Source organism: Lepisma saccharinum, chromosome 1 (assembly GCF_977018435.1).
Source record: "Lepisma saccharinum chromosome 1, izLepSacc3.1, whole genome shotgun sequence".
Lineage (NCBI taxonomy): Eukaryota > Metazoa > Arthropoda > Insecta > Zygentoma > Lepismatidae > Lepisma > Lepisma saccharinum.
Window position 1 is genome coordinate 71,320,941 of NC_139229.1, and position 22,067 is coordinate 71,343,007.

The window sequence follows — 22,067 nt, forward strand, 5'->3', positions numbered from 1 at the left end:
TACCAGTCTCCGTTTCTCTACCCTATCAATCTCCCTCCCTGTAACCTATCCGTCTCCCTTTTCTCCTCCTCTATCACTCTTCCTATCTCTATCCCACACGTGGCCTCCCCTATGGCGCAGTGGTAGCGTCGTTGCCTTGTAATCAAGGGGTCCCGGGTTCGATACCCGGTGGAGGCACATAATAGTTCGGATCCCACTTTAAACTGTAGGTCCAATCCCGATTAGCTTTACTGTGCACAAAATGGACTTAAAACCCCACATCAATCAATCTATCCCACACGTCACCCTATCTCTATCATACCCAGCTCCATTTCCTTACCCTATCCGTCTTCCTTTCCATGCTTTATCCGTCTCTTTCCCTACCCTATCAGTCTCCCTTTCTATCACCTATCCGTCTCCCTACCCTATCCGTCTCCCATTCTATCACCTATCCGTCTCTTCCCCTACCCTATTAGTCTTCCTTTCTATCACCTATCCGTCTCCCTTTTCCTACCCTATCCGTCTCCCATTCTATCACCTATCCGTCTCTTCCCCTACCCTATCAGTCTCCCTTTCTATCACCTATCCGTCTCCCTTTCCCTAACCTATCCGTCTCCCTTTCCCTACCCTATCAGTCTACCATTCTATCACCTATCCGTCTCCCTTTCCCTACCCTATCAGTCTCCCTTTCCCTACCCTATCAGTCTCCCTTTCTATCACCTATCCGTCTCCCTTTCATTACCCTATCAGTCTCCCTTTCTATCACCTATCATCTCTCTTTCCCTACCCTATTATCCGTCTCCCGTCCTCTATTCTATACGTCTTCATTTCTCTACACTGTTTTTCACCTCCCCTCCTCTCTCTCTCTCTCTCTCTCTCTCTCTCTCTCTCTCTCTCTCTCTCAGTTCTTGGTAGAATGTCGAAAAGAAACCGTGCACAACTGAAAGACAACTCCGAGTTTGATTATACGTGTATTTGTTAATGTCATCGATGAAGCATAAAAACACGACAATATCGCGACCTAACCATCTCTTGTTACCATCGTGAATTTTCAGCTTACTTGGACAGTGTTACCAGTCCTATTGGCAGCTTGTGTAGTCCCATTCATCTTCTGGTTGCCATTGGGCAGTGATATCAATATCTAGCCTGTAGCAACCGAAGGAAAAAGTTATTTCCTTGCCACGTAGCATATTGCAACATTTTATACAACTCAATTCACTCCAGAATGACGTTTCATCATAACAGTTAATGTAAGCTTAATTGTTAATAGGTAAAATGTTGGCCAGAACATCATACTAACAAGAAAGGGATGCACGAATTGCATGCATGCTACCTTATCTAATTTCCCCAACCTCAATTATCTTGTCAGTCTTCCTGAGGTTTCTACAAAAGCTTACTTTCCTAATAATTGTGTGTTCTTGTCGATAATCCTTTTCTTTTGCAACTTCCGCCCATTTGCTGCAGAAGGATCTATTCTTTTCTACAAGGCGAAGGGCAAGAAGCCAATAAAGATGCTGCGTTTGATTAGTACAAGGCAGATGTGGGTCTTTCGAAATGAGGCGAATGCTAGTTAGTCATTAAGCTGTTCTTCATCGCGTGTTTTCTTCTTATTCTTTTAATAAATGAGAGGTCACCAGATGCCTCAAGATGAAGATGCCATTCGACCAAATTAAGGATTGGTGGTTCTAAGAGGAGAAAAATAGCTTAAGGTTGGGAACGCAACACTTTAAGGGTTCATGACATTGGACTTTTTCTGTTCGTTACTTTATAACACTTTTTTTGTCTTAATGTACTAGATCAACTGAAATTTGTAGAGCAATTGTTTGGATTTTCTTGAGACAATATAAGTTTTCCATTTTCATACAGTCATCAGCTGCGTCTCGTTGCACTCACGTGTCTATACCTATGTAATTGATTGCTAAGTGCAACATCGAGTCATCTACTTTGGGTAATGTACTTGGTGTCTGCACCGTGTGCGTTACGTTCTGGAGTGGCGGACAGTGTGATGTACGGTCACGTTGAACGTTTTAACCAATCAAATTAACAATGAAAGCTGCAGTCATTTGTTGTATCTTCTAAACTCCTAACCTAACCTAACTAATAAAATATAAACAACCAAAAAAAATAATTATTACTACAATTAAGCCAACTCGTCTCCATTTATGCCCCCACGTCTAACCGCGGCAGCTGGTAAGAATTTGGCCGGGCAACATAAATCCTGTAATCTAAATTATATTAAACTAAACAAATCCAGGCACTGCGAACCACCAAACTAACGCCACAAGCACCAACCCACCAGAAATTAGCGGAATATTTTACCTCTTTAATAAATACATATGCGAAATTTAATTAAGGAGATTTAAGCCACAATAAAACTTTAATTTAAATTATAAAGAGAGGTTACATAAGATGAACACGACTTCCTTGCACCAGCTTGACACTGGGATGCACATCCGCTACCTAGCGTCAAAAAGTACAGCTCACCGCTCACGAGAAGATCCCCAAACGAGGGGAGACGGGGAGCGGGTGTGAAAGGATAGACCGGTTCATTTGCAGATTTTAGGGGTAGCAGAAAGCCTTCCGCTACGACTTTTCGAAGTGCGTGGGAGTTGATTTGCGTCAATCACGCAGAGTGTGTGTCCGCAGCAACAGTTTGCTGCTTTTCTTTCAGTGGCCAGAATACTTTCGTATTGCTTATCTTGTGCATTATTTAGACTGTATTTCAAAGAATTTTAAAAAGAATATACGGCAACGAATTTAAGGTTACCAGATGACAAACTTTAAAAAACAAGGCATTTTTAGATTGCAAAATGTTGTTAACTTTAGACGAAGACACACGTTTTGTGCTTACTGGTGTTTTGGTGGGCTTATACATAGATCACACACCCATGTAAAATAATTTTACACCGTTTCCGTATAACTAGTAATAGGCCTCGTTGTAGGCAAATGTCTGAATATTCTAATATTTATTCACTATGCACTATGCTATACGGTTGTGAACCTTGGTCTCTTACTTTAAAATAATAACATAAATTGACATTCTGCGTAGGAGTTTTTTTCTTCCAGGCCAGTTTTTCTAAGTCGTCACTGAAAACACATTTGCATTTTGGCATGGTTCAGATCGCGGATCGACAGAACTTCACTTCTCCCCTGCCATGTAACAACTAAGAGTACGGCAGTTAAAAAAATACTGTTTATTTCTGAATTCTGTCATGAAACTCAAATCAAAGTAAGCCGCTGCTATTTGCATATTCTTACCTATTGTCAGAAACTTGTTGCTCACCAAGAGCCGAGGTAGATGTCACAAATACTTTCAAATCAAAACCTCACGCGGCACGGCTCTGACAACAGAAGAGACGGTAAGGTCCAGCAATTTTTATTTGTTGCAAGAAAAGTTTATTTTCTTTGCGCTTGCAACTAAGAGTGTTGTATTTCTTTACCTTGAAATTGAAAACGGAAACATAATTAACAATTATTTACAAATAACATTTTGTTACTAATCTTGAAGTTAAGCAGTTGTCTCCACCCCAAATAATCGGATATTTCCAAATTTTCCTAAAAACCCACCCGGAGCATTTTTAGTACCCGAAAAACAGGATTTGTACGGGTAAAAGAGAACTTCTGGTAACCCTAAACGACTTGCGTCGCTGCACCGGTTAAAAATTTACAACGAGCCCACATGTGTTTTTCACTCAGGGTGCACACCCCGACCCTAATAGTGGAGTCGCCTGCCGCTACGTCACTTCACTTCCGTCAGGATCTTTTTTTTTTTTTGCGGAGAGAGAGAGAGAGAGCAAAAGAGGATGAGAGAGAGAGAGAGAGAGAGAGAGAGAGAGAGAGAGCGCGAGCTTCTCCTGAGCGGTCAGCTGTAATCAAGATAACATCAGTCAGTAGAACATTTATATCACTACAGAATTAAACAGCTATGCTAATGATTATCATTATTCCTGCATGAGACAAGTCTGTCTGAGAATATCAGAGCGATGTACATGTTTTACCTCATAACATCTTATTTCATAATATGTCTGTACTCTTTCAAGGACATTCATTGTTCAAAAACGTATCATTTAAAGTATTTTCAACTTCTAGCTTGTTCATGCAACAACCTTTGTGTTTTTCCAGAAGGTAACTACAGAAAGAGGTAAGTAGCGTCTGGAGAGATATCGTAAGTCTCAATTAGCATTCTAATCACAGTGATGCAGGCACGTAACCAGGGGGAGGGCTAAGGGCGCTAAAGCCATCTGAAATCCTTCAAATATCTAATTTAAATAGTACATAGTGGTGATTAATTTTACTTCCTCAGCAGGAGTAAACATTAGAGCAAGGAAAGTTTAGTGTATAATAGAGGAACCAAGTTATATTTTTATTCTATCATTTAATCCAAAGAATAAATGGATCCACAACTTCCAAAATTTATAGTTTTCTGTGTAAGAGGTCACACAATATAAACTTTGAGTAAAATTTTGGCTCTAACTTTTAAAGCCTTTTTTGAACGGAATGTGTAAAATTTAATAACAAATTACAATATGAATTTCAGCACTGTACAAAATGTAAGAAAAATAATAACTATAAATTTAAATTGGTTTATTGATAATAATAGTTGTTATAAAATGATAATTATAACCGTAGTAATAATTATTATTGTCATTATTATTTCTACTAATCAAGTTTTATAAGTGTCCTGCCCCTCTACAAATATTTCTGGAGACGTCTGTGTTGATAAGGGATGATTCCCCCCCCCCCGAAATAAAATCCTGGCTACGGTCCTGCACTGATGTTAAAACGACACATACGGTGCTCCCACGATATCCACACTACACTTTGGTCAACGTTTAGCCTCGCTAGTGTGAAAATAACACACAAAAGTGGTTGTAATTAACATCATTTTGACACCACTGTGATGTGGGACCTCCTGGGACGACTATCTGTCACTTTAAAATCGAAAAAGCGGAAGTATCATTATCTGCACAGGTTCACAGTTGCCACTATTGGATCAACTTTTTGAATTACGATAAACAAGTGACAACGTGTTACTTATGGAATCAAAGTAACAAAATCCCACACGCTAAGATCCCTAACTTCCCTTCCACGTAGTACGCCCTCGCCTGAATGTTGTAGACTAGCGAGGCTCTGGCGTCTAGACTCACAGCCAGTTGCTATAATCCTGCTGTTGGTCTTGTGTAGTTTCGTTTCTATTTATGTTTGTGTGTCCCTTCACCCATCTCATTTTATCACCATTCAGCTTCTTCTCCTTGCGATTAGTCAAAAGTGGCAGAAAAGTGAAGTAAGATCAATAAAATCAATCAATCAAACGAATCAACTAACGTGTTACTTTATGAGTACCTTACCAAAATCCGTATATCAAACCACATCACTTTTTTTCTTTGACATTGACATGCAAGAATGCTCCAGAATCCTTGTTCCATATATGCAAATTTTTACAATTTGGCAAACACTTGTACGAACGAGTGTAGCTTGTAATACTTCCGGATGCTTGCAAAACGTGGAAAAAATTATCTTATTTCTTGTCCTGTTTTCCGACTGCAGGCCATGGCAAACACGCCAGAGAGTTATGTATGCACACCTTGCCTTTTTTTGTACATCCAGACCACAGCTGAACGAATGCAAGGAGTGTCAGGAACTTTTTGTTGATTCACATGCAGTTCTAACCCAGAAAAACATGCCAAGTATGGGAAATATGATGGAATGCACGTTGTTGTTTTTTCTGTAACAACCATTGCAACAAAATGCAGGAAGAACTTATTTCCAAAGGATTTGCTATAATATTGAACATGACGTCATCACGCAGTGTACTCTGGGAAGAAATCGAGCAGAAAAATTAACGTGTGTTAAGGAAAGCATTATGAGAAGACTTTTTACACCAAGAAATTGTGCATTTCACCATTTCACACACTTTTCACGGTTTCGGTAGGGCTTCAGAAAAGGTAAAAAGTACATACTCATGCGTATGATCACGTACATACATTGTATCACTGAAATCATACGCACAATGCTTAACCGGTATTTTTCAACACATAATCCGATTTGTTTTTTTCCGAAATATGGCGCAATGAATTGTGGCGCTGAATATCATCCATTACCATGCGCAGGCACGTAGCCAGGGGGCTCGGGGGTTGAACCCCCCCCCCCCGAAATCCTACAAATTATTCGTTGGAAATAGTGTACAGTTGTAATTAATTTTACTTCCTTAGCAGGATTAAAAATTTTCTATAATAAGTTGAAATACACTGAGAAATTCATGTTCAGGGCTTCTACCCTCCAATTTTTTGCCTTTATATGGCAGTTGCTGATAAGGGATGAGCCCCCCGGAAATAAAATTCTGGCAGGGTCCTGACCATACGTAACAATCTGCCAAACAGAAAAAATCTGTATCCATAAAGAAATGCAACTTTAATGATTTTAATAAATTTTCATATCTGACACTTGTACAGTGTCTCTCAATAGTTCTAGGACAACGACATTTAAAACTAGGCAACCCAAATTACACAAAGCGTTGGTGGGTTGCGTGTAGACTTAGGCTCAATTTCAGGGTTGCCACATGCACAATACATTTTCGTGAAATACGCGAAAGAAACAAAACCAAGTATTATTGTATAAAACTATAAAAAACATATCAGTATTACATTTGTCGCAAATAAAGAAATACTTTCTGAAAGAAAGAAAATCAATTTCTAGTATTTCATCGGAAAAAAAGAAGAGAGGAAACGAAAAGCGACAAAAGACGAGAGGAGAAAAGAGAAACCGAAAGGGGAAGAGGAAAAGGAATGGAGGGAAGAAAAGATATGACAGACGTGGATAGGAGAAGTAATGAGGAGAAAGGGAAAATATGGGAGGAGAGATGAGAGAAATGAAGCAAAGAGGAGAAGAGAGAAGGGAAAGAGATGAGAGGAGAAGAGCAGGTTTGAGAGGATAGGAGTAGACTAGAAGAGGGGAGTGGGGAGTAGAGTAAAAGAGAGAAAAAGAAAATAACGAAATGAGAGTGCAGTGGAGTCGGAAATCTAAGACAGGAGAGGAGATAAGAGGAGTGGAGAAGAGTGGGATGGTGACAAGAGGCGAGAACAGGAAGGAAGGCGATATGACATATAAGCAGAGGAAAAGGGGAGAGAAGAAGGAGGAGAGGAGAAGAAGAAAAGAGATTGGAGACGAAAGGAGAGAGAAGCTATTTCCAAAAAATACCGTCTCGGCGTCAAGAATTGATGGATTGATCAAATTATCGACATGAAACATTCAATAACATTTTAAAATGTATTGGAGAATGTATTAGCTGGGTGGGAAATACCTTTTGGCTGAGTTCAGAGCAAGAAAAAATCTTCCACGATATTTGATTTTAACTGCGATTATGCCACTAAAAACATGAATGTAATTTTCATATAAGAATTAACCCATTTTTCTCCACTTCTCAGTTCGTTGAAATGGAGGTTTTGTTATTTAACATTTCTCATCCCCCATCGTTAATTCCAAAACAGAATCATTCAGCTTCACAGTGCGACAATGAACACAATGGGATATGTCTAAAACTTACGAAAATTTTGTGCCACCGGGGGGGTTTGAACCTACGACCATCAGGTTGACAGTCCTTAACGGTAACCACTACGATACAAGCTTTCACTCCTGAAAGCAGGTAGAAGGAGCTGACCAATTTGAAATGTATGTGCAACTCTCCTCCTACATGTAATGTGCAAAGAATACTTGTTTGTAACAAAGAAAATGAAGGTAGTTCGAATAGGCGCAAACATTTAAAAACTTTGGAGAATTACACATGATGAGAACTTTTTAATTCGATATTTGTGGAGGTATCCTTGCATTGAACTGGAGTGGAGAAAGAGGTAAAATTAGTATGTCCTGAATTACCACAAACGTAAATAGTTATTTCATTAATATTTAACGTCTTTGAAGCAGTACACAATTATCGTTAGAGTATCATAATTCACAATTTATACGTGAATATATCCCTTTAAACGTGTGTCAATTCATTTTTTTTTTTTTTTAGTAAATTCCAGATGCAAAACAATGTAGCCACTTTGCACTGCTATTACAAATAATGTTACAATGCTCTTGTTTAATAAAAGGAGAATTAAAAAAAAAGAACACCCCGTAAGGATAGTAAAACCTGGAACCACTAGCAGCCCAGTCAAGAACTCTTACCATTACACCACGGGATCGTTCTTCCAACCAGCTGGTACCCACCGAGGGACTGCATGGTGTATATGCACATGTACATGCCGCCGATGCCAACGGTGCCATTGAGAGTGTAGGACCTTGAGGAATTGTACTTGGTTCCCAGGAAGACGTGCCTCTGGGATTTGGGAGAAGAAAAAGCTTACGAAAACACGTTCAAGTTTTCCTCATACGATCATATTATTTTTATTTCTAATTTATCTGCAGCTATGTTTAAAAGAACGGGTGAAAGAAAAATATATTGTTCATTATCTTCCATGTGTATGCTATGTGGTGGTGGAAGTTGAATGTCACAGAGGAGACAAAAGTTCAGGAAAATTTTGTATCTCGAGCAGAACGTTTCAAGAACATAGTTCAAACTGCAATTTCATAATCGTGTCAAACTCCTACTGCACTTAAAATATATTTTTAGTTCTTCCCCGCAACTTCTGCTTATTCAGCGATAATCCTCAGCCAATATCTACCAATCTCGCAGAATGCAGTATAATCATGGCCATATATATTATATATATATACTAATACACATGCCAGAGAGTACAAATAAAACACAGTACACGTAGGTTGACAACTGAAAGGTCAAGGAGCTTTATTGTGCCTCTCAGATGTACAGTAATACAAGATTCACTCGAAATGGCCACCTTTTGCCTGCACACAAGGCCGAAGTCTGTCTGGCCATGCATCTATTGCGGCACGGATCACCTCCATCGGAATTTCAGCGGCTGCTTTCGTCAAGGCCCGTTTCAGACTTTCCAAATTAGGGTGACGCTTTGACAGACCTTGCCTTCCAACACAGTAGTAGTCCAGTGGGTTCAAATCAGGACTACTCGAGGGCCAATCGTCAGTTTCTATGAAGTGGCCACATTGTTCCTGAGCCACCGCTGGATGGTCTCCGCTTTGTGTGACGGGGCCGAGTCTTGTTGAAACGTCCAATTCTCTCCATGGAACAAGGTTTCGTTGAGGGACTTCACCACAGGCTCTAAGATGGTATCTTGATACACTTTTGCAGTGGTTTCAACCCCTTTCAAGCGAAAGTGCAGCTGTGTGACGCCTTCAAAGCTAACGCGTCACCACACCATGATGGATACAGGATGATGGGAACGCTGCACACATTTCATCTTCTGCATAGCTTCTTGAGCACTCCGAGCATACACACGATCATTCTGGCGGTTATAGGATTCCTCTACGTCAAAAATTTTCTCGTCCGTAAAAAGAATTCTTCTGTGGCAGTTTCGACCATGCGTGCGCAAGAGTGCCTTTGCTTTCAGCGCCCAGTTGTTCGTCGATAACCTTTGAGTCTAAGGTCTTCGTTAATGATGCGGCACATTGTTCTTGTCGACACATTCATCTGCTTTGCAAGGAGAGACTTCTTGCGACAGGGATTCCGTCGAATTCGCTCCCTGACGGCTTTGACGAGAGCTGGTGTTCGAACTGACCGCGGACGACCACTTCTAACATGGCCAGCAATTCCATTGGTCTCGGCAAACCTTTTGATCGTGCGATAAACAAGTAATCTGCTAATGCTCAGATCTTTTAGGTCCTTGAAAATCTCAGCGGGCATCTTCTTTGCCTTATACAAGGCAACCACTGCTGGAAGCTTCTGTTCGATGTCCATTTTACACACTTTCGTAGCTCTTACTGACTACTGTGTTTGTTTGTGTGTGTGTGTGTGTGTGTGTGTGTGTGTGTGTGTGTGTGTGTGTGTGCGTGTGTGTGTGTGTGTGTGTATATATATATATATACACACACACACACATACAGGGTGAGTCACCTAAAATTACCACCGAGAATATTTCATGAACAACAATAAATATTGAAAAACTACTTTCACAGATATAAAGGTATGAGGGGCCTCATGAAATTAGTGGACACAATACGTTCAAGTACGTAAGGAAGTACGATTTTCAACACAAACTTACGTTTTTTACAAATGGAAACACCATATTATTTTAGTGCAATTCAAGGTAGGGAAAAATTCATTAAGAGTGACATTTGTTACATTGTAATACGTCAAGTAGTACTCAAGTAATTGTAACGTGAAGTTGACGCTTGAAACAAACATCTCAGAAGTAGGACTGTGCGATATTTCGATATTCGATATGTTGATATTTTTCCGATATCGACGCTTCGATGTTTTAAAAATATCGACTCTACATCGATACATGTGTGAAACACCTTAAAGCCATTGGATGTGAAGTTTTCGTGCACACACCTAAACAAAGGCGCACTTCAAAATTAAGTGCAAGACCTGAACAGGGTGTATTCAATTCACGGGCGAGGATACCGAATCTAGATGCAAAGAGTCAGGAGGTTGTATGTTCAAAGAAGATGATAACAAAGTCGAAGAGCATGACAACTCCCAAAACAAAGGGAATTTAAAGGAAGAAGTAATATTCTTCAACGAAGATGGCCAAGCAGAATCAGAATATAACTTAGAAAACATGTCCCAAGAAGAAGAGGAGGAAATGGGTGAAAAATCTCCTGAAGAAATACTAACCAGGAAACATCATATGACACTAAGGAAGAATCCGACTCGGAAGGAACATCGTTGTAATCAGACAATTAATGAACGGTCATATTCAGTCCAAGATGAGTACATTGAAGACCCCACAGCGTTTGAAGACACAATGAATGGTAATGATGCTGGACATTCGATTGAAGTCATGCAAGAAGAGATAGAATCACTAAAAGAACATGATGATTGGGAATTAGCAGAATTACCACATGGAGTCACACCTCTTGATTGCAAATGCCATAAGGAAACCAAATTTATTCTAATTTCGTTCTAACTGCCTCATTTATTGTCTCTATATCTTAAGCTCTGAAGTATCCTACTTCATCTCTGAAACAAACCTCAGTTTGAAGAATCTATTGTTGATAATTTTTATAACCTTTGCATTGTTCCATAATCTTAAATAAAAATGGAGAGTTGGCCACGCTGCGTGGACGGACGACGACGGAAACAGCTTTGTGGCCTTCATTATCGGTAGCTATGGAGCGCTGGCCCATTCAATGGCCCGCCAGATACCCCGACCTAACTGCCTCAGACTACTTCCTTTGGGGACACTTGCAGGATACGGTGTTTGCAACCAGAATGGGAAGTGTGGAAGTAACGCATCAGGGAGGAAATTGAGTGCATAACCCCGGATGCCCTTGACCGTGTCATGCAAAGTGTCCGTAATCGTTTTATGCAGTGCATTGCTAAACAAGGTAGTCATTTGGCAGACATAGTGTTTAACAAATAACTGTAGGAAATGCACACAAAGCGCAGTAGTAAAGTCTACATGGCATGTATGTAAATGGACAAGTGTAGTGAAAAGGATGATATAAAATTTTTGAAGTTTCATTGTCTCTAGGGCTGAGTATATTACTCGTATTTTCAAACTGGGTAACCGAAAATGCTTCCCCCTGTAATATGTAGTATACACATTTCAGCTGGTGTCAGTTAGCCACCCTAGAATTTGACTCCGGAATCTATAGTCTCCCCAATTATGTCAGCGTGGCCCCCCCTATATCGCGGTATAGTTACATACAATTACTGTCGCAACTGGCATTTTCAAAGAGGCATTTTGTACAATTATAGTTTGCTCTTCACCTTTCTACATGTTTACGTATGCTGATGACGTAAACTGTGAGGTCTCCTGTCAACACTGACTCATGGTCAACTAGTACAACTTTTGGTAGATACAATATTTGACTTTGAAATATCGGTTTGCTCTATGACTTAGTTCCTTGCAAATGAGATAATGAACACGCGAGAACTTCAATTTCTACGTAACTTGTCAGGGACGTCGTTAGGGGGGGGCCTAGGGGGGCTTTGGCCCCGGCAGTTGTAACTCTGGCCCCCGCAAACAAAATTTTGATCGATTAAAAATTATCCTAAATTAATACTACATATTATTTTCTGGTAAATTTGTAGCAGAGTTGGAAACACTGTTCCGAAGAAAATCTTCTGAAGCAAATGTAGGACAGCAAAATTCCACCCTTTCCTTGCTTACCAGATTATAACCAAGGTCATAAAATCTGCCTGCTTAGAGGTTATTGCCCTTGCTCTAAGTTCCTGGAAACCAGAGATCCGACCCTTTTGTTGCAAATGACCCTTCCAATACAGATGGAATCAAAGACTCCGCCGTGGCCGAGCGGTCAACAGTAGGTGGTCGAGCGACATAGGCTATGGAGAGAGTTCTCCAGTACTGACATTGTTCTGAGATTTAAAATTGCTCTATGCTTCAGCTTCAGAGTCACAGATTAGCTTTGTGTTCTTGCTTGCGAGGAAGGTCTGCTATCGGGTTCCTACGGTCACTGTGTATTTGTTCTTGTGTGGGAAGAGTTCTAACGTTGTTGTGCATTTCCATCTTGAATGGATAAATTTATCAAAACCGGATATTTTAAAACTATCTCAAAACATGTGGAAGATGACGGCAATGAAGAGGGTGTTGGTCCAAGTTCTGACGTTCCAAAGTTAGACAAAACAAGTGAATGTACTAATGTGAAAACAATTACTGATATTGGGGTAGATAATCCTAGGCAACCACTTTTGCAAAACTATCCAAATACTACGTTTCAAAAACACTGGTTTGCATCTGCGCCGTGGCTAGAATATAGTGTGGAACTTGACGCATGCTTTTGTTTTCCATGCCGTAAATTTGGCACAGATTCAGGATATGCAGAACCAAATTTCAGGAAAATAGGGATGCTCAACTGAAAGAAAGCATGTGAAAAAATCAAGGAACACAAAGAAACGTCATACCATCTAAAATGCATGGAACTGTGGACGAATTACAAAGTGAGTACCAATCAGTTTTGTAAAACAATTATATGTGTGTGTGTGGGGGGGGGGGTATGTTCGTAGATTAAATTTAAAAAATGAAATATGTGTATGTCTGTATCCAGTGTTCAAATTGAAAAAATGGTGAGGGAAAAATTTAACAGCTTCCCTATTCTAATTTTGAGAATTGTACCTGATAGAAAGCCAACTGTGTTGGGCAGAAATTTCTCTAGGGGAGGGGTTTCAAGAATCCCGTATCTAAAACATACGGACTGATTTATATAAATTTCTTGGGTTCAAAGTAAATAACACAAATTTTCCAATTAGTGTACAAGGTTTCAGTAATCACTGATCTCGTCTCAGTGGACTTTTATTTAATATCAGAATTATTTTTCTTAGAGGAAGGCAAATTAATCAGGAAATATTTTCTCATTAAATATATATTGTAATTTGCAAACCAACAACAGGATTAATTTTAATGTAAAATTTAGTTCAGAAACTGACAATATATATGTTGATATTAATGTAACATTTACTTGAAATTGAAAGAAATGATTGCGTCAAATTCTGAGCAATGGCAAAATATGATCTAGAATATACTTATGAGGGTAAATTCTTTACATGGTCAGGAGTTAAATTACCCCCCCCCCCCCATTTTAATTCGAACACTGGATGTACTTTGATTTTCGTCAAAGATATGTAACGGTGATACAACAAATTAATGAATGGACAGTAACAAAAGACACGCCTGCCTGTCCAGGGGAGGACATCGCGTAGTGGTAATGTCGTCACCATATAATTCCATATATATCCTTGGTTCGATATCTAGTGGACGCACATAGTGGTTCGGATCAAACTTTAAACTGTACGTCCAGTCCCGATTGGCCTCCTATTTGTGCATGAAGAGGACATAGAACATTTGGGGACAAAATCGTAATTCGGGAGCTAACGTGCTCAGCCACTGAGGCGGCTAAAATTCAATAGGTTTCCATTTTGGCTATTTTACCTTTTTTCCTACCTCGTAGATTATTTTTTACGACAAGTCGATGTGGATTGATGAATGATGGACGGATGGAAAAGTGATGGGAGCATAGACAAACAGAATGAGTCACCAATGGCTGGTGGAGGTTTGAACATGGGATCTCTGATTTCGTTACCACTCCGCCACGAACACTGGAATAAATTAAATAAGTAATGCCATGGTTTAGAATGAATGTCGGAGAGAGTGGAAGCCGAGATAATAACATGTACACTAATGCATTGTTGGCATTGCTAGCAGATGTTAACTTTCTTCCGATACCTCGCAGAACGGAGAAATAATTTTTACCTATATTTGCATTGTTTTAAAACATATATACAGCACTCACGAACGAAGGAACAAAGCTAATCTCCACTGTCTAGAGCAGGGGTTCCCAAACATTTTCGTTTCACGGCGCCCTTCGTGTTTCAAGATTTTTCCACAGCGCCTACGTCATGAATGTAGGCCTATCTAGTACTTGCTTTGATTGACTGAATTGATGTTTTAAGTCCATACATAGTAAGGCTAATTGGGACTGGACCTACAGTTTAAAGTGGGATCCGAACCACTATGTGACTCCACCGGGTAACGAACCCGGGACCCCTTAATTACAAGGTGGCGAACTCTAACACTACGCCACCGGGGAGGCCCTATCTAACACTTGTAACGCTCTGTTAGTGTGCTTACGTTGCTTGCCTTAAGTTAAAAAATAAACATATTTAAAATTCAGAAACATTTTTTATGTAACAAGTACAAAATAAGAACATGTATTTGGAACAATCATATCGATGACTGACTTTCATTGAAAATATTGGAACATCACGCGGCGGCCCCGTAAGCCTACCAGGGCGCTGCGGCGCACACTTTGGGAACCACTGGCCTAGAGATTACAATTTCTGTAAAACTGAGTCCTAGGTTTGAATCCTGAAGGAGATATTATTTTCTTTCATTATTACAATAACTTGTCATCGTAATCAAAAATAGTTTAAAGTCCATTTTATGCTCAAATATATTAATTGGAACTGGATTTATAATGTCAATTGGACTCCGACCCATTGTGTAATGTGCTTCCATCGGGACTTGAACCTGGCACTCTTTGGTTATAAGGGAACGTGGTAAACCACACCTGGGAGGCCCGCCGTGGTGAACGTGTCGTTATAAGAAATATGCAATATAAAGCAAAAATGTGAATTTATTCTTGAGAATGTTAAAAAACAACAAGAAAAACCAGAATATTTGAGTCGCTAATAATATTCTGCATATTACATATAATTGTGATGGCCGTTTGCGAGTTTTCCTTCATTAATTGTCATTCATAATCGTCAACATTGCGATTAACTAAAAGTAACAAAAAAGCGGTACAAAATTTGAAAAATAAAATATACATAGAATAAAAGTAAATGGCAATTAATGAAGGAAAACTCACAAATGAACTGAAAAGAAAGGTAATAACAAGTTGATATTTACTACCTACTTTTGGGCTTTTTGAAGTTGTCATTTTTGGCGCCAATTTACCTGTCTATTTAGCATGGTTTGTGGCTATTATAAACGCGCTCCCTACTGATAACACGAACTGAGACAGAAATAAACAAAGTGTGAAAATACCTAAGTCAGTGTCTTCATGACACTTGTACAAACCACCAACGTCGTTTTGCGATAATGGAGGGTGCAAGTTTAGAGGTGCATAATTTTCGAAAGAAAAGTGGCACGCGTCCTATTTTTCCTATTACATCTCGAGGCATTGGTGTACACATGGGGGAGCTGACGAGGCTACAACTCTCCCGAAACTTTGAGAAAAACAAAATTTTGAAATGAAATCTGTAAAGAACTCGGGGGAAAAAAACAAATTGGTAAGTGCAACCCCACACCCCCTAAAATGACCCTAGATACCATTTCTCTCTTTGAACAACTTTAAAAAGGAATCCCAAAAGTGGTAATTACCAAATATTTTATATTGTCTCTCTCCGCCTCCCCTCCGAAAGAAAATCCTGCGTATGTTTGTGTCTGGAGGAGAGTTACAAATCACTCGCGTAATGTACAGTGCTGCTTGCGATGGAATACTGCTAGAATTTAAATTTGAAAATAATTTCTTCAATGTTAAAGGCGTCATCATTATTACTATTATTAATATGATTTTGTAACGTCCTATTATTGTTATCATTACGTCCCTGCCTAAATTCGCAGCCAGAAATACGATTGATTGATTGAGTTATTGTTTTAAGTCCACTTTATGCACAGTAAGGCTAATGGGGACTGGACCTACAGTTTAAAGTGGGGTCCGAACCACTATGTGCATCCACCGGGTATCGAACCCGGGACCCCTTAATTACAAGGCAACGACGCTACCACTGCGCCATCGAGGAGGCCCAGAAATACTAATAAAACGCGATCTTCTATCTTCAGGAAAGCAACGTCTTGACAAGGCACAAGGCGGTCCTAAGACCAGCACAAAGCTTGAATGGAGACAATACAACAAGCTTGTTCAACAAATGTTGGCGCGAAGGTTGCGGACAACCAAAGGCGGCACTGCGTCCCAAATACTCTCTGAACTGCCTGTCATAAAATATTCCTGCGAGAGGACAGTCGTCACCTGTCGAACCTGACAAATTGCAAGGAGCGGTCTTTCTTGCTTTAAGGGAACAAGGGAAAGATGGAGAAGATAAAGGGAAGGAAATGACAATCAAATGGTAGAGAAGACTTATCCCTGGGTTGTACCCCTGCTGTTTGAGAGCACAGTTTCTGGGCAATAAGCAAATATGGTTAAATTTTCCCTTCCCCAGTAAATCTTTGTTTCCGATTCATTTTGTTCATTCTGCTAGATTTTGCTTCTATCCAGGGTGCCAAGTACCAGAACGGTCCAATGACCTCGGTGCCCTCGAGCAAGGAATAACTTGAGTGAGGAGGCAGGAGGGCTTTGGGGGAGGGAGGTGGGGCAGATGCAAGAGGACGAAGAAAATGTAGCAGTTTACTTACATGATGACTCGTGAAAGTAAAATTGTTATTGCTTGCTTGAAAGAATGAATCGTTGTACTGATTTTTACATGTCTCAGCAGAGAGGAATTTTCAAAAACATCTCTCCTCTGAAAGTGCTAAGCAGATTTCGTAAATTCTGAAAAATGAATATGTGTAAGATTTCATCTGTAGGTTTGTTTGTTTGATTTGTTGTCTTCACTTTATGCACAGAAAGGCTAATCAGGACTGGACCTACAGTTTAAAGTGGGATCCGAACCACTGTGCCATTATCTCCACCGGATATCGAACCCGGGACACCTTGATTACAAGGCGACGACCTTACCACTACACCATCGGCGAGGCCCTTTCACCTGTAGGTTTGGAAGAATCCTCATGATGGTTGCATTTGTAGCTGTGTTGAAAATAAATGTAGTAGTTTTGTCTTTCCGGAAACTTAATATCAAATATCTTGACAGACAATAATGCAATCCACAGGAGGATTCTCCAGAATAGCTAAATAGGAAAAATCCTGCACAGAATAATTTATCAGATGTCAAGAAATCAGCTTAGCACTTCCACAGTAGTTTCGATAAAAAAGAAGAAGTTGTCATTGAGACAGGCAGAAAGTAAAATACATTAAGAAAACTGTAAAGTAATAGTTTAATAGTAGTACTTTCATAAATTGATTTGCTTCCTGAAAATTCTTGAACTCTAATGTTTATTTGACCTCCAGTATTCACATATATATTATATAAACTTCGTAGTAGTTTTATATACCAATGCACTATATATGTAGCAATATTATAATGTAATATATAATGTACATATAAACATTATATATATATATATATATATATATATATATATATGTGTGTGTGTGTGTGTGTGTGTGTGTGTGTGTGTGTGTGTGTGTGTAGGTGTGGGTGTGTGTGTGTGTGTGTGGGTGGGTGTGTGTGTGTGTGTGGGTGTGTGTGCATCACACAGAGTTGTTTAACTTTTTACTGTCGGGTAATATTTGCATAGGAACAAATTTTAGATTTGACCCCCCCGAACTGATCAACCTAGCTACGTCCCTGTAACTTGTCATGAAGGTACGCACATATAGGGTGTTAAATGTAGGGTATAAAGGCCTCGTCAAACAGAAAGCGATCTTCCCGTGCAGTCAGATTGCGCTACGTTACGCGGTCGCTGTGTGATTAAGATATACAGGGCGTCCACAAATTATCTTTTCAACTTCAAATCTAAATAACTAAGTAATGGAACGAGGTATCTCAGTTCTGTTGCCTTCATGTAAAACAGAAACTCTCAAAAGTTTTGTGTTTTCTCAGGTACATTGAGTAAGTGTGGAAGATGTGAGGTCACATTTCCACAAAATTACTACTCCACAGGAGAAGGCACAGTGTGTTTCCTTTTCTCATAAATGATTGAATAGGCATAACTGTCGAATTTTGGGGGGGGAGGGTCTGAAAAGCCTCACGAGGTTCGAGAAATCGACCGCCAAAGCCCAAAGGTTCATGTGTTGTGTGGTCTTGTGCACAATGAAATCATTGGTCCCTTTTTGATATCCTACGGGCATCCTCTCTTCTTCAATTTCAATTTCGCACTTTTCTCCACCTCCATCACTATATCCCTTTCTCTCTTTTCAATTTCTCTCTCTCTCGGACTTTTCTTTCTCCCTCACTATCTTCCTTTATTTCTCGCTCTCTTCTCTATCTCCCTCACCAACTTTGTTTATCGTTTTCAATTTCTCTGTCGCTCTTTTCTCTATCACCCTTATCTTCCTTTCTCTCTCTCTTCAATTTCTCTCTCTCTTCAATTTCTCTCTCTCTCTTTTGTTCTCCCCTTAACTATCTTTCTTTCTCTATTTTTCAATTCCTCTCTCTCGCTCTTTTCTCTTTCTCCCTCACTATTTTCCTTTTTTTAAATTTCTCTCTCGCTCTTTTCTCTATCTTCCTTTCTGTCTCTCTTCAATTTCTCTGTCGCTCTTTTCTCTATCTTCCTTTCTCTCTTTTCAATTTCTGTATCTCTCTCTCCTTTTAACAATCACTGCGGTAATTTCTCGTTAGTATATGAAAATGTCTCGTATTTGCTTTTGAAGTGGCTAAGACCATTCATATCACGGTCCTTTTGACACCAAGGGCAACATCATTACTGGTGCAATTCCTCAATACTTTATCACGATAGAGTATGTTCTGCTCCAACATTGACCACGGCTAGCATTGTCGTCGTGACACCAATTCGTGTCACAAGAGCATCATTATGCTGCAAAAGGAGATGGTTAAAAGTGTCATCGGTCATCGCACACCGGTGCACGTGTAAGCATCTTCAGTGGTTAGCCATTTTCACCAAACAGTTTAAAACGCCAAATAAAGGGAAGCTTGTTCACTGCCAAGACAACAAAAGTCATTGTCCAAGTTGTTTTACTTCGTTGGGCACAGATCTCACGAAAGCATTCGTGGGATTGCTTTTCCAACAGGTGCGTTTCTCTGTGGCACGCAAGGAACTTTACAACTTCTTTCGTATCTTTCTGTAATTCATATAAAAGACATGTTTACAAGCGAGTCCATAAAAGTGCAGTTATTCGCTTGTTACGATGTCAGCTGCTGCAAATTCGTAAAGCAGGGCCGGTCCTATTGGCCAGTTACGGTTCGCGCCAGAGCCGACCCTAGGGGGGGGGGGCAATTCTGACAATTGCCCGAGGCCCCGCGGCAGATAAAAATAATTGCTTGTGTACGGTTTATTACGAGTTTATTCGCTGCTGGTGCTTTCAATTAAGCGACTAATCTAATGACTTCATGGATAGTTTTCATATACTTAAAAATATCCAAACTTACAGAAATAATTTTGTAAACAAAGTAGTAGGCATGTTAAAATGTTTAAATCAAGAATAGTTACTATACACTATTTGTTTAATTAAAGCACCTTCCAGATGGATCAGTGGTAGCGTCGTTGCCTTGTAATGAAGGGGTCCCGGGTTCGATATCCGGTGGAGGCACATAGTGGTTCGGATCCTACTGTAGGTCCAGTCCCGATTAGCCTTTCTGTGCATAAAGTGGACTTAAACAACAATTCAATCAATAAATCACCCGTTTAATTATAGAATGAAACAATGGAGTGAGAATATTATTTTATGTCTAACAATGTAAATTCACTACAGCGTCAAAATTCAATGAACAGTAAACAAAAGCGAATTATGATAAAGTATATTATTGGATATGATTAAATAGTACCATTTTGATAACTAAAACTAACAATTTGATATTGAAAACACAAAGTTTATTGTAATTACGTATAACGAACGTCGCACAGTGAGCATATCGGAAATATGCCGGCGGAGTGGTTACCACACGGGTTCCGGATGTGAATCCCGGTCTTGGCATGGGTGTTCTTTGTGAGCGTTCCTTCATCAATTTTATATCATCACTCATCCTCATCTTCGCGATTTGCCAAAAGTGGTTGAGAGCACTGTAGCCAACTCGCCTCTTTCTGAACTAGTGTTGGACGACATTATCATCCAGACGATATATCGCGATATGAAAAAAATATCGTGTAGGTGATAACTAGCACGATATTTTGGCGATATAGGCCATATTGTGTCGGCGATATATCCTCACGATATTCGGCGATATATATCGTGTCAGCGATCATCGTCACGATATTTGGCGATATATATTGTGAAGACGATATATCGCCGATATCACAATACGAAAAAATATCGTATCCTATCGTCTGTGACGATATATCGCGATATCGTCCATCCCTAATCTGGGTCCTTACGTAGTTCTTCCAGCATGATAGCTAACTCAGTGAAAAACAGAGTCGCGAAGCAAGCCATTTCGTTCCCTTTGTGTGTGTGTGTGTGTGTGTGTGTGTGTGTGTGTGTGTGTGATGGTGTGTGTGTGTGTGTGTGTGTGTGTGTGTGTGTGTGTGTGTGTGTGTGTGTGTGTGTGTGTGTGTGTGTGTGTGTGTGGTTTTAGTCCACTTTGTATTCAGATAGGCTGATCAAGGCTGGATTTAGAGTTTGAACATAGGCGTTACACCATTTCAACACTTAGTGAAACTTCCGCAAGTCTAAAGTGGAATGCGTTAGTTAAGGCGAAGAGGAACAATTACGCATCAGTTGTGCATATATATTTCAATATCGTCGGATTGGGCACTGCTATTTAAAAAAGGGTTTATGCCAAAGAATATGAATTTCTCTCCATCTTGCATGTGGAAACTGTTCTTCAAGTTGATTAGTAAGGTAGACACGATTTTGAAATATATGATTAATAAGTATTTACAGAATCCCATGTATTCCTTATGGGAAATCAACTTCACATTCAAGTTACGGCTAATCAAATGGGAGTTTCGACTTTTCCTTCAACTATGACCTAGTTCAACGTGTCCTTTTCCGTCCGTGTACTTCTTTACGACATTGGATGTTTGATATTCCCGAGAGAACGAATAAAATAATGGTCCCATAAACCTAATGCATTTCTCCTTGCCTCCTACGGCCATCCTGGCAGTGTTGCCAAACCTGATGTGCATAAAAGAGCTAAATTTCACCATTGTTAGAGCTAAAGATCACTTTCAAGGGGCCAGATTAACGAAGGCTGCTTAAAGTGCCTCCTAGGGTAATTTTAGTTGTCAGAGGGGTGGGGGCGCGTGCTATTACCGTTAGCTTTAAAGTGATGGCAATTTATTCTTAGTTTTCACGGCCTAGATTTGGCGGCATAGCCCATCTCAATAATCCAATGATGCTCATATGAAATCGAAAATAAAGGATTCCCGAATAACAATATTGTCATGTTCACCTAATGCACGGCGCAATATATAAACATAGTTGGGGAGGTAAGAGGAGGTGGGTGACGCAGCTTATATATGAATATCACGTCCCGTGTAAAATATACACTCATGACAAAAGTAGTTCTTTATGGGCCGGAGCTAGTGGTGGCATCATAGTGGGGCAGAGAGCGGGTGCCACTTCACAGCCAAACGAGTGCACGAAAGAGACAGATGGGGCTCCAAAAGAGTGAAGTTGGCAACTGTGATCGGCAGCTGCCCCAACGAGAAAGACCTGGAGAAATTGTCCCTCTCGCCCTTAAAGGGTAACTAAGGGCAATTTTGCAGTAAATTTGCGATAACAACACCGTTTGTCATGGCAACCGAGTG

General features: G+C 39.9%; 2 protein-coding genes across 3 annotated transcripts in view; one reads left to right on the forward strand and one right to left on the reverse strand.

Moving 5' to 3' along the window:
• LOC145996395 (uncharacterized) overlaps positions 1–22,067 on the forward strand; it is a 243,414-nt gene that overhangs the window by 125,897 nt on the left and 95,450 nt on the right. The gene's annotated exons all lie outside the window — the stretch shown is intronic.
• Positions 9,440–9,790, reverse strand: LOC145983847 (uncharacterized). Its single transcript, XM_083116892.1, has one exon. It carries the CDS (start codon positions 9,788–9,790, stop codon positions 9,440–9,442), a length of 351 nt encoding a protein of 116 aa, XP_082973018.1.

Bases quoted from the DNA above. Each gene is read 5' to 3' on its own strand.
- LOC145983847 (XM_083116892.1), bottom strand. From the start codon at position 9,790: ATGGACATCGAACAGAAGCTTCCAGCAGTGGTTGCCTTGTATAAGGCA.